General features: G+C 40.4%; 2 protein-coding genes across 2 annotated transcripts; both read left to right on the plus strand.

Moving 5' to 3' along the window:
- The first annotated feature begins 1,068 nt into the window (after nucleotides 1-1,068).
- Nucleotides 1,069-2,025, plus strand: LOC128054295 (olfactory receptor 10G2). Its single transcript, XM_052646902.1, has one exon. The coding sequence runs from the start codon at nucleotides 1,069-1,071 to the stop codon at nucleotides 2,023-2,025; it is 957 nt and encodes a 318-aa protein (XP_052502862.1).
- Nucleotides 2,026-6,085: 4,060 nt separating this feature from the next.
- LOC128054275 (olfactory receptor 10G2-like) lies at nucleotides 6,086-7,042 on the plus strand. Its single transcript, XM_052646886.1, has one exon. It carries the CDS (start codon nucleotides 6,086-6,088, stop codon nucleotides 7,040-7,042), a length of 957 nt encoding a protein of 318 aa, XP_052502846.1.
- The last annotated feature ends 5,984 nt before the right edge of the window (nucleotides 7,043-13,026 follow it).

Below are 13,026 nucleotides of genomic sequence, written 5' to 3' on the forward strand. Positions count from 1 at the left end.
GTAGGATTTGGCAACGTTTATTCAATCACTTTCCCAGATAGCTTAAATGGTAAAGAATCTGCCCACAATGCAGGAGACCTGGGTTCTATCCCTGGGTGGGTAAGATCTCCTGGAGAAGAGCATGGCAACCTAATCTAGCATTCTTGCCTGGAGAATGCCATGGATAGAGGAGCCGATGGGCTACAGTCCACGGGGTTGCAAAGAGTCAGACACGACTGAGTGACTTTCTTTCACTTTCATTCAATCAGCTATTCAGAAAATAATTATCACTTCTACTGTACTAGAGAGGATGACTAATGGAAGAGACATTAGACAACTTAGGCAACAGCAATATAATGTGATACGTGTTCTGAAAGTGTAAGCCTGGTCTTTGGGAAACAAGAAAGTCCTTTTGAAGATGAGGCCCTCCAAATACAGTCCTGAAACAAAAGTGGGCATTATGTAGGTGAAGGGGGCAGAGAGGCAGTGGGTGCACATGTTCCAGGCTGGAGCACTGAACTGTGAGAGCGCTGAGGAAGTCTGAGCATCTGAACATCGGGAAGGAATTGCAGTGGGTATGATGGAGTGACAAACAAGGACCGGAAAATGAATATTTTTGCAAGCTATGGTGAGGAGATGAGATTTCAGCTGAGGACAAAGAGGGGCCATGGCAATAATGGTAAGTGGAGGAGCAAGTAGATGTGCTCATTCTAGGATATGCATTCCACACTCCTCTGTCTCAGCCTTAGCTCCTCTTTGGTGAACATATTTTTTGCTTGGAGTTAATGATACTGCCTATCATTCACACGTTCTCCTCTTCCTTGATCTGCCAAATTATTCTTCTCAGTAGATAAGAGTTTCCATTCACCTAGGATACTAATCAGCCTGTGGGTGATTTATATTATCAAGTAAACCAAAATGACTAATGACAATGCCACCTCTCCTTTTAGAAAAAATATTTAATAGTATTCAGTTTATCTCATAACTCTCTGGCATTAATCATCATGAAAAAGTGTTCTCCCATCGCATTTCTGTGTTGTATTTCCCTTGCCTGACTTCATCATTCATCTTAGCAGACTACAGAAGAACATGGGAAAGACCAGCAACACATCCCTGGACTCTGTGATGACAGATTTCATTCTCCTGGGCTTATCTCACCCCCCGAGGCTGAGGATTCTTCTCTTCTTGGTCTTCTTCATCATTTACATCCTGACTCAGCTGGGCAACCTCCTCATTTTGCTCACTGTGTGGGCTGACCCAAAGCTTCACACTCGCCCCATGTACATTCTCCTGGGCATGCTCTCATTCCTGGACATGTGGCTCTCCTCCGTCATCGTTCCTCGGCTAATATTGGATTTTACTCCCGCCAGCAAGAGAATCCCGTTTGGGGGCTGTGTGGCTCAACTGTATTTCTTTCATTTCCTGGGCAGCACTCAGTGCTTCCTCTACACCCTGATGGCCTATGACAGGTACCTGGCAATATGCCAGCCCCTGCGCTACCCCATGCTCATGAATGGGAGGTTATGCACCATCTTTGTGGCTGGAACTTGGGTGGCTGGCTCCATTCATGGGTCCATCCAGGCCACCCTGACATTCCGCCTGCCCTACTGTGGGCCCAACCAGGTGGATTACTTTATCTGTGACATCCCTGCAGTATTGAGACTGGCCTGTGCAGACACAGCTGTCAATGAGCGTGTGACTTTTGTGGACATCGGGGTAGTGGCTGCCAGTTGCTTCATGTTAATTCTGCTCTCCTATGCCAACATAGTCCACGCCATCCTGCAGATACACACTGCTGATGGGCGGCGCCGAGCCTTCTCCACCTGCGGCTCCCACCTAACCGTGGTCACAGTCTACTATGTCCCCTGTACTTTCATCTACCTTCGGGCTGGCTCCAAGAGTCCCCTGGATGGGGCAGTGGCTGTGTTTTACACTGTTGTCACCCCATTACTGAACCCCCTCATCTACACACTGAGGAACCAGGAAGTGAAGTCTGCTCTGAAGAGACGAGCCTCAGGTAGAGGGGCTGGGAGTGAAAATAAGTAACTAGAGGCTCAGGGACTACCTACATCACCATTAATACCTTTCTTTTCAGAAGTTGCTGCATATGGCAGATGTTCAAAAGCTGTTCATGACCTAAACTGTACTGAATTTAATTCTCTTTAGAAGAAACTTCTGAATTCTTTGGCTTCATAATCTTTTCATTTCATTAAACTTGGCCAAATTGGTTTTACATTATTTGTTTGGCAATAAATGGATACACTCCTTCTACCACCTTTTGATTACCTTGTGAGACAAGAAAATGTCTTTCAAAGGTTAAATAAGATGTCAACTTCTTTGAGGTAAATTATGTCAGAAAATGTGAAAGGGAAAAAATAAGACATAATGCTATCGTAGCCCCTTTTTCATCCTCTTTGCCCCTAAACCTAGACTTCTATAAATTCTGTATTTCTTTGCTTATTCATGGCATTAACATTCCCAAGCACTTCAACTCAGAAATACTGGATCATCTATATTTCTTTCCTGTCCCTTACTCTCCCCATATGCTAAGACATCAAATTTTGTCCATCTTTAGGAAGTCTCTCTTAATACCTAACTAGTCACATGTATATATGTATGACTTCTTTAAAGTGTAGGCATATATAGGATGAACTTCAAAATTAGGGATTGCAATGGAAAAGTGGAGTAAGAGGATTTTATTTCTTGTACATCTCTGTGCTACTCAAAGTTAAAATGAGCAAGTTTTGTTATTAAATTTAAAAGAAACTAAAAGCAAATGAGACTTGAAAGAAGAGAGACATAAGAAGAAAGAGATGGAAAAAAGGAAGGAAGAAAAGAACAGAAGAAAAAAGAGTAAAAAAGGAAAGCCTCAAACATATCTTAAACTGTATATTAAGACACTCCAAAAAAGAATTTCCTATGATCTCTGATATATATGTTTTAATACCCACCAGTCTCTGATTAATACAATTTACTGTCAAAAGCAGCTACAATAAAAAAAGACAGACAATGACAAGTGTTGTCTAGCTGTGGAGAAATTTGGCAATATAAAATGCTAGAGCCATTAAAAATCAACTTGGCAATTGTTCAAAATGTTAAACATAGAATTTCCATATTCTACTCCTAGGTATATTCCAAAAGAAATGAAACCATATGCTTACAAACACAAAAGAAAAACTTGTACATGAGTGTTCATAGCAGCACTAAAACAGCCTAAATATGTAACCAAATAAAAGGTCCCTCAACTAATAAAAAGATAAACAAAATGTGGTATAGCTATAAAGTGGAATAGCAATCAGCCAGAAAGAGGAATGGAGTTCCGACATATGCAACTACACAGATGAAACTTGAAAATGCTATGCCAAGTCACAGTGACAAGACACAAAAGGCCACATATTACATGATTTCACTTATATGAAATGTTCAGAATAGGCAAATCCATAGAAACAGAGGGTAGATTCGTGTTCACCAGTAGTGGGGTGGAGGAGGGTTTGGGACAAATGAAGTTAGTCAAGAGTTAGACAGGAGTGATCAATCCACAACTTTGTAAATATGCCAAGAACAACCAAATTGTACAGACTGAAAAGGTGAACTCTACAACATTTGTATTAACTTCAATAAAGCTATTATTTTTAACTTGTTTAAATCAATGTTGATACATATTGGAGAATTCACTATAGTTGAAATCAATACATTTTGAAAAAAAAAACTATTTATTGAGCTCTGCTGTGAACACAGTCCTGTTTTGGAACCTGTTGTCTGACTGGGATTTTGAATCTTTATTGCTCATTTTTGTCATGCAAAGTCAGCATCATCTCCCCTCATGGAAGGCCTGTGGAATCAAGAATGTTGAAGCTACTCTGGGTCCATGGGAAAGTCAGGCTTTCCTTGGCTTTCATGAGTATGTATTAATTCCTCACTTACAGCTGAATCCACCCTCTTGTATACCAGCAGACTTGTCCAACAGTCAATGGATAACAAATGTGTTGGAACCCATGTAACAAAGATTAGTTCAACCATTGAAAATTAAGTGCATTTTCAAAGCATTTTTTGAGTAGAAAGTGGGTAAATGTGTGGTCCAACAACACTTCAAAAAAAAAAGGATCACAGAAATTAGAGATTATGTCTTTCATCCAACAGATAGTGTTGTTCTCCATAGTTCACTTTCTAGATAATGTAGAAATGATTTCTCCTTGCTGTCACAGCAAAAAAAAATAATGAGGATCAGAGGACTGCAGTTCTCTTGAGGGAAATGTTTTGGGTAGAATTCCCAAGAGGAAAATAATTTCCTACAAATCTCTTGACAGTGTTTTGTTAAAAAAAAAAAAAAAAAAAAAGTCAGTCAAAGGAGATCCAGTTAATAATTTAACCAACATAAAATCCAAGACATTTAAGTAGAGAAGTCACAATCTATAAAGAGCCTCCAAGGGCAGGAGGTCTCAGAGATAATCAAAAGAGTCAGTGTGTCAATTCCATTCCAAAGCAGAGATCCAGTGAGCCATCACCACAAGCCCAGAAGATGCTCTGGAGGAGGCTGTCCTCACCTGCAGGGGCATTCTACCAAACAAAGGCCAGCCTCCACCAAGATTTTGCTGCTGTGTTCATGTGAGTTCAAACTGGAAAGCATTTCTAAAGTCAGGTCAGTTCACAATAGGAGCAAAGACATAGTTTAGAAATCACAAAAGTTTCAGGAACTTTGTTGAAAATCATATTTAGGTTGTCTCTTTTCCTTATCTTTTTTCCTTACTTCATCCTCTGCTCACAGAGTTCACATGATAAGTGTATCAAGTCTGAACCAAATGAGCCCCTCTCCAGATTTGGGAACTTTCTTCCTAAAACTGGAAAAAAAAATCAGCATTTATCTTTAATTTTCTCTATTTAGGGGAGAAAGGAAAGCAGTATAAGTGACGCAACAGACTCAGTATTACAGAACAAACACAGAAAGAGTTGCCTAATGCTGCTTCTCCCAGGGATGAGTACACTGGGTGAACGTAATTGAAGTTTAGAAGGCCTTCCATTTCAAGTACCTTTCCTTTAAAAAAAAGAAAACCTTTTTCTTTTGTATTGTGGTACAGCCAATTAACAATGTTGTGAGAGTTTCAGGTGAACAGTAAAGGGATTCAGCCATACATATAATGTATCCATCCTTCCCCAAACTCCCCTCCCATTTAGACTGCTATATAATACTGAGCAGAGTTCCATATACTATACAGTAGGTCCATGTTGGTTATCCATTTTAAATATAGCAGTGTGTACATGTCCATCCCAAACCCCCAACTATCCCTTCCTCCATCATTCCCACCCGCAGCCGTTAAGTTCATTCTCTAAGTCTGTCTCTGTTTTCTAAGTTCATTTCTATCATTTCTTTTTAGAGTCCACGTATAAGAAATGTCATACGATATTTCTCCTTAAAGCACCTTTTCTTAAGCAAGATTTTTTTAACGTGCAGGACAAAGACACTGACAGGATAATCAGAGTGATAAAATATGGATTCTGCCTCCCGACTGAATCCAAACGCTGTTCGCTGTCCTTGCTCTACCTCTCTGCTCATGCTGCCTCACAGCCTGAAAGGGCTATGTTCTGAGTCTTGTCCGAAAGATTAGCAACGTTAAAAGGCCCAGTGATGAGTCCTTCCACATCCTTCAGTCCTAGTGATTTATATCATCTCTTGACAGGAAGAGTCCCAACCCAAAATGTCCCATACAAAACCTCAGTTCGTTGTAGACATGCCAGAAAGAGGCCAACCCTTTGAGATAATCTGATTTCTTTCAAAGTGAAAGAGACATTGCTAGCAAAGGGCTCAAAGTGAGTGAGCCTCTGGGCGAAGGGGAGCCAAGACAACAGTTAATCCTACGTCATCCTACCTGACCTAGTAAGAAGGTCTCATTTCTCCCTGACTTTGCTTTTGCATTGCCACCTTCTTACATTCCATTCCCAGCAGCCTCTCTTGAATGCCATGCCAAAAATACTTTGTATATAAAATGTAGACGTGCTCTGTTTACCTCCTAGACTCTGGTCATCAGACTAAAGCATTCTCCCATCGCATTTCTGTGCTGTATTTCCCTTGCCTGACTTCATCATTCATCTTAGCAGACTACAGAAGAACATGGGAAAGACCAGCAACACATCCCTGGACTCTGTGATGACAGATTTCATTCTCCTGGGCTTATCTCACCCCCCGAGGCTGAGGATTCTTCTCTTCTTGGTCTTCTTCATCATTTACATCCTGACTCAGCTGGGCAACCTCCTCATTTTGCTCACTGTGTGGGCTGACCCAAAGCTTCACACTCGCCCCATGTACATTCTCCTGGGCATGCTCTCATTCCTGGACATGTGGCTCTCAACCGTCATCGTTCCTCGAATTATTCTAAACTTTACTCCCGCCAGCAAGAGAATCCCGTTTGGGGGCTGTGTGGCTCAACTGTATTTCTTTCATTTCCTGGGCAGCACTCAGTGCTTCCTCTACACCCTGATGGCCTATGACAGGTACCTGGCAATATGCCAGCCCCTGCGCTACCCCATGCTCATGAATGGGAGGTTATGCACCATCCTTGTGGCTGGAACTTGGGTGGCTGGCTCCATTCATGGGTCCATCCAGGCCACCCTGACATTCCGCCTGCCCTACTGTGGGCCCAACCAGGTGGATTATATTTTCTGTGACATCCCTGCAGTATTGAGACTGGCCTGTGCAGACACAGCTGTCAATGAGCGTGTGACTTTTGTGGACATCGGGGTAGTGGCTGCCAGTTGCTTCATGTTAATTCTGCTCTCCTATGCCAACATAGTCCACGCCATCCTGCAGATACACACTGCTGATGGGCGGCGCCGAGCCTTCTCCACCTGCGGCTCCCACCTAACCGTGGTCACAGTCTACTATGTCCCCTGTACTTTCATCTACCTTCGGGCTGGCTCCAAGAGTCCCCTGGATGGGGCGGTGGCTGTGTTTTACACTGTTGTCACCCCATTACTGAACCCCCTCATCTACACACTGAGGAACCAGGAAGTGAAGTCTGCTCTGAAGAGACGAGCCTCAGGTAGAGGGGCTGGGAGTGAAAATAAGTAACTAGAGGCTCAGGGACTACCTACATCATCACTGCTACAGCTCCTTTCAGCAACTGCTGCATGTGGCAGATGTTCAAAAGCAGTTTGCTTTAAGCTGAATTGAGTGTAATTCTATTAGGAAGAAGCTTCTAGTGCTATGGTGCGTACCTGCTCAGTTGTATCCGACTCTTTGTGACTCAATGTACCGTAGCCTATCAGGCTCCTCTGTCCATGGGATTCTCCAGGCAAGAATACTGGAGTGGGCAGCCATTCCCTTCTCCAATAAATCTTCCCAATCCAGAGATTGAATCCGGGTCTCCTGCACTGCAGGCAGATTCTTTGAGCCAGCAGGGAAGCCTGAAACAATATTCAAATCGGAGTCTTTGGAGAAGAGAAAGGGTATTTCACTGGTGTTTGTGTCACAGCCCCCTTTTCCCTAATGTCTATTAATTGGCACTGTAGTAGAGATAGCTACCTGCCCACCAGGATCCAGTCTCTCCTTCTTCCCTAGCCAGATAACTGTAGATGGAGCAGGGCTTCCAGGTATGGTCATATTTCAGAGTTCTCTCAAACTGAGTAAGAGAAGAGTTTATGTGTATGTGTAATCCTTCCAGGTCTGGCCCTCACACCTGGCACAGGAACTTTTCCATGATTTTTCCTACTCTGAGCTGGGACTGGCATACAACAGGGACCCAGCTTCATCAGCAGTACCTTGTAACCAAGTGGAAATGAATCACCTGCCAACTTGGAGTGCTTCCTTAAGAATTTTAAGTGAAAGAAAATAGACCTCTAACTTCTTTAATCCACTGTTTTTTCACTCAGTTACTTTGTTAGCAGTTTCATCTCATCCTAATTAATACTTTATTCAATCAATAATTTTTAACTGAAAATTGAAACAGCACCAGGAAAGTCTTTTGAATTTCATTTAAATTATCCGAAGGACCCAGAAAACTTTTTGTCCAATTACTATAATGCCCAGTAGCCATAGATCTGGAGTCCACCTGTTCCATCATTCAGTGGGCCAGTCAGTTAATCAAGCAATGTCCTTCTGACCAGGTCAGGGTGATATAAATAATCTTGATCTATCCTTTATGATGTGTCCTGCTCTTATCTGGAGGAATAAGAAATACAGGGCAGTATATGAGCAGGTGTCAATAACTCCTTCCAGAAAATGAAGGACCAGGTAAATATGTTCTTTCATTTGCTGACAGTTTTTTCACCCATTTAGATGTATGAGGTCATGCTAAGCCAGTTTGAGTGGAGATTTTTTGTTTTACTTCAGTGAAGTACATATTGTATAAACATCACCATCTTAATAATTTTTAAGTGTACGGTTCAGTGGTATGAAATACATTCACATCATTGTGCAACCATCATGACCACCCATGTCCATAACTCCTTTCACTCTATAAAACTGAAACTCAACACCCATCAAACAATAACTTCTATCCTCCCCTTCCACAAGCCCCTGGCAATCATCTTTACGCATTCTGTCTCTATGATTTTGACTTTCCTAAATACCTCATACAGTGTTCGTCTTTTTGTGATTGGCTTATTTCATTTAGTATAATGTCTTCCAGGTTCATCCATGCTGTGGCATATTGTGGAATTTTCTTCATTTTTAAGGGAAAATAATATTCTGTTGTAGGTATAGGCCATATTTGTATTTCCATTGATGGACTCTGAGATTGTTTCCACACTTTAGCTATTGTGTATAATGCTACTCTGAATATGGGTCCTCAAATATCTCTTTGAGACTCTGCTTTCAGTTCTTTGGGGTATATGCCAGGAGTGAAACTGATGGATCATATGGTTATTGTATTTTTAAGTTCTTGAGGAACCACCATGCTTTTTTCCACAAGGGTTGTACTGTTTTTCATTTCCACCTAACAGTACACAGGAGTTCCTATTTCTCCACATCCATACCAGCACCTCTTGTTTTCTGTTTTTTCTGATAGCCGCCATCCTCATGAATGTGAAGTGGTATCTCATTGTAGTTTGGGTTTGCATTTCTCTAATTATTAGTGATGCTTAGCATATTTTCACATGCTTTTCGGCCATTCATATATCCTCTTTAGAGAATATTCTGTGTATCTCTGTTAGATTTAGTTGGTTTAGTGTGCTGAGTCCTCCATTTCCTTATCTTCTTTCTGGCTGTTCTACGTAAATGGATCAAACTGTCAAGTCAAAGTCAGAAATTGACAGAATAAACACATTATCAAACTATATGCTATGGGCAAGAGACTCACTTGAGAGACAAAGACACAAAGAAGTTGAAGGTGAAAGGGTGGCAAAAGATGCCAGAGATAAGAAGACATCACATAGTAGTAAAAGTTTCAGTACAGTGAGAACATATAACAATTATAAACATTTACATGCCTGATGACAGGTCATCAAAATATACAAAGCCAACCTAACAAAGCGTAAGGGAGAGATACACTGCTCTACAATGATAGGTGGAGTCTCCAAGACCCCACTCACAATAATGGATAGGACAGCCAGTTAATAAAATAAAGAAGTCATGGGGATGAAAAGCACAGAATAGGGAATATAACCAATAAATATTGTAATAACTTTAAAAAATGACAGATAGAAAATAGACGTAATATGGTGATTGCCTCCTAATTTATATAAACATTGAATAACTTTGAAACGAATGTAACATTATACGTCAATTATACATAAACTTTCTAAAAAATCACTGCCCAGAGAGTATGACAAAGTATTAGAGATAACAGCTGGATTGGATGACTTCTCGTGTTCCTCTAACCCTGAGATTCTGTGCTTCTTCTATGTGGTTCTATCTGAGCACCTTAGTATTTATGAAGTACAAGTTCATAAAATGTGAATGTACCACTATGAAAACATTTTCGACCTATAACAACTACGTTAGTTTTTCCTTCCTTTTTTTCAAATTTGTTTTTGGAAGAGAAAAGAAATCACAGATGTGGAGTTACCAACAAGCCCTGTTAAGCCGCATTGCCTTTGTTCCACCTGATGTTACAAAGCTGGAAAAAGCTTTTAAAAACAAAAACAGGTAAAAGCTAGAAACTAAGGGAGTTTCCCGGAAAACAAACCATAGATACTGGTTTTGTCTTATCATAGGGGTGCTATTACAATATTCCCTAAGCCAAAGGTCTCACACACAGTAATTAACCCTGGGGAAAATAAAAGAAGTAACAGAACACAAGAGAGCAACTTCAGCAATTACCTTCAGCAGGAGCAACAACTCTTCCCCAAGTTTATATGGAGACTGGAAGAGGATGTCTACATATTACCAGACAAGTAATAAATCAAGTTCAATAGTTTGGTCTTTCATTTTGATCCAGCCAGAACTGACTAATTGGGTCTTCCACCATAAGCTCTTCACAATGACTCCTGCTGAACCTTGGATCCAAAGCCATTGAAATCTCTCTCAGAACAGATTTATATCTCTTCTTCCTGGTTGAAAAAGGATTTTCTGTAGATGCTGACACCTCCAGGTAAAGGTGATTCTCTCTCCGCCAAATAGCACCTGCTCTAGTCCTATCCAATTTCCCAGAGTTAAACATCACCTACAAGACTTGATCACTGAAGTGCTAAAGAAAAAAAAAAGAGGAAGCTATTTCCAAATATAAATGATTGCGAAGTAAGTTTCAGATATAGATAAATGCTTGATCCAAACACTGTGTAAGGGGTTTCTCCATCTATGTCCCTTTACTTCTCATTGTCTTTCCTTGCTTCATTAGTCAGTATTTCTCTTTTTCATCTGTCTTTTCTCCTTTAGAAATGTTCTTTACTGCCTGTTAAGTCTAACTGTGGGCTTCCCAGGTGGCTCAGTGGTAAAGAATCCACCTGCCAATGCAGAAGACACAGATTTGATCCCTGGGTCAGGAAGATCCCCTGGAGAAGGGAATTGCAACCTATTCCAGTATTCTTGCCTGGAAAATCCCATGGACAGAGGAACCTGGCAGGCTACAACCCATGGTGTCCAAAGAGTCAAACATGACTTAGTGACTAAACATGCACACGCGTGCACGTGCACACACAACACACACACACACACACACACACACACACACAAGTCTAACTACACAGTTACCATATAAGCCTTTTCATATCAGGATGAGTCTCCCCAAGCCTTCTGTTACCTATGTCTTTCTCCAAAGCTACCCTTCTTCAGAAGCTCATTCACTGCCTACACTCAATGCCAACCAGAGAAGGTAAGAGCTTCTTGGAGTTCTCTGGTGGTTCCATCTTTGCTCCTTGCTGTTTAGTCCTTGTCAAGTTCCTTCTCCCACCTATAAGATAGATACTTTACCTAAAATTTGAAGATTGAAACACAGATGTTAGATAAAACTATAATCTGATTTCAGTGATAGTGACTATTTTAAACAGACATTTTAAATTCATTGCTCATACAGGTGTTATATTTTAGTTGCATTTCTCAGACAGTAACTCAAATTTTCTCATCTCATTGTATATATGTATATATTCATTCCAATGTTATTCCTCTTTATATTATTTTCAGTTTTATATGTCTTATTGTAAAATTCAGAAAATGACAATAGATTATATGTTTCCCAAGTATTTGGAATGCTTTTTATAGACTAAAATGTTGCCTTGAGTTGATTTTCAAAAAATGATGGATTTTTGAATGGTCATTTCTTTGTGGCCATTTGAGACATGGTCACTAGACTTAAATATGTAATTTGGGACCAGAATTTAGCAAAATTCATTTATTGAAATGGTGTCAAGCTTGTGCTTTTGCCTAATTTAAAAAGAAATCTACCCTCTGGGCAAATCAGCCACTAACAATTTTTTAAATGATCAATATTATAGATTTATAGTCAATTTGTGGTCACTAATGATTCCTATACTTTTTTCAAACATGTTTGTACTAGATGACCCTCTGTGTTTTAACCAGGCCACAATTCAAAAATACATTGCACCAATATCTTCACAGTCCAGGTCTCTATTAAATGAAAATATTGCCAAGCCCCGCAGGGAATGGTCTACTTTTTAAAGAATTGCTCAGTGTAATAGAATGCCAGACAATGAAAGAAGATGGACAAGAAGATGGATTCACAGATTCAGGTTAACAAAATTTGACTTGTTTAATTTTAGAATTTGCACTTAATTCTACTACATCTAGTTTTAGAAACAGAGCAGCAACACCCGGTTAGAATCTTCGACAGAATGAACCTTCAAACTCTTAAAAGTGTTATTTAGATCACAGACAAATCTCTGGCTTCAGGACACTGAGGATTAACGTTACAAATGAATTTTTTAAACTCTTAATGATTTAGCAATCTTAAATAACATGATTTACTAAAATATTTTGGCTTATTCGTGGGAAGAAATGTAAAGTAAAATGTAGAATGAGTCCTAGACTGAAAAGTATAAAATTTGCTTGGAGTACTTAGCACTATCCAACTATGGGGATCCTGTGTCGTTTAACTCCTCAAAGGATCATGAGGACACCACAGAGATATAAAACACCATCACTATTCTGAGTTCATATCACTCTGATCCTCTGAGGTTTCATCAGTGCCATGTTTTTTCTGTTTGTGCTGTATTCATCTCTCTGTCTCTTTCTCTATCTCTGGCTCTCTCCTTTCCCTCCCTCTCCCCTTTCCCTCTCTTTCTCAATCTCTCTTTCTCCTACCCTTCCCCACCCCTTTCTCTCTCCCATCCTTCATCTCTCTCTTTCTCTCCAATTCTATTATTGAAAGACTGTAAGGCATCTTGGACCCCCGTCTGGGATATTAATGAATCAGAATAGGTAGAGGGGTATTCACTCAATGGACACCAAGTTCACGCTTGGAGACCTATGGTAACTGGCAGTGGCACAGGGAAGAAGGTCATGACATACCAGAGGCAAAAGGAAGCTTTCCTGTTCATTTTTGTGCCTAAATGTAAAAGAAAAAGTGGTGAAGAATCAAAGAGCAAAGCTTAGTTGCAACTGGAATGAAATCACATTTATTACAAACAGGGCTACATCCCTTCCCCTCATCCCTCCCATTA

Source organism: Budorcas taxicolor, chromosome 10, assembly GCF_023091745.1.
Source record: "Budorcas taxicolor isolate Tak-1 chromosome 10, Takin1.1, whole genome shotgun sequence".
NCBI lineage: Eukaryota > Metazoa > Chordata > Mammalia > Artiodactyla > Bovidae > Budorcas > Budorcas taxicolor.

What these genes read in the sequence shown, in the direction of transcription:
- LOC128054295 (XM_052646902.1), top strand. Translation starts at nt 1,069, where the DNA reads ATGGGAAAGACCAGCAACACATCCCTGGACTCTGTGATGACAGATTTC.
- LOC128054275 (XM_052646886.1), top strand. Translation starts at nt 6,086, where the DNA reads ATGGGAAAGACCAGCAACACATCCCTGGACTCTGTGATGACAGATTTC.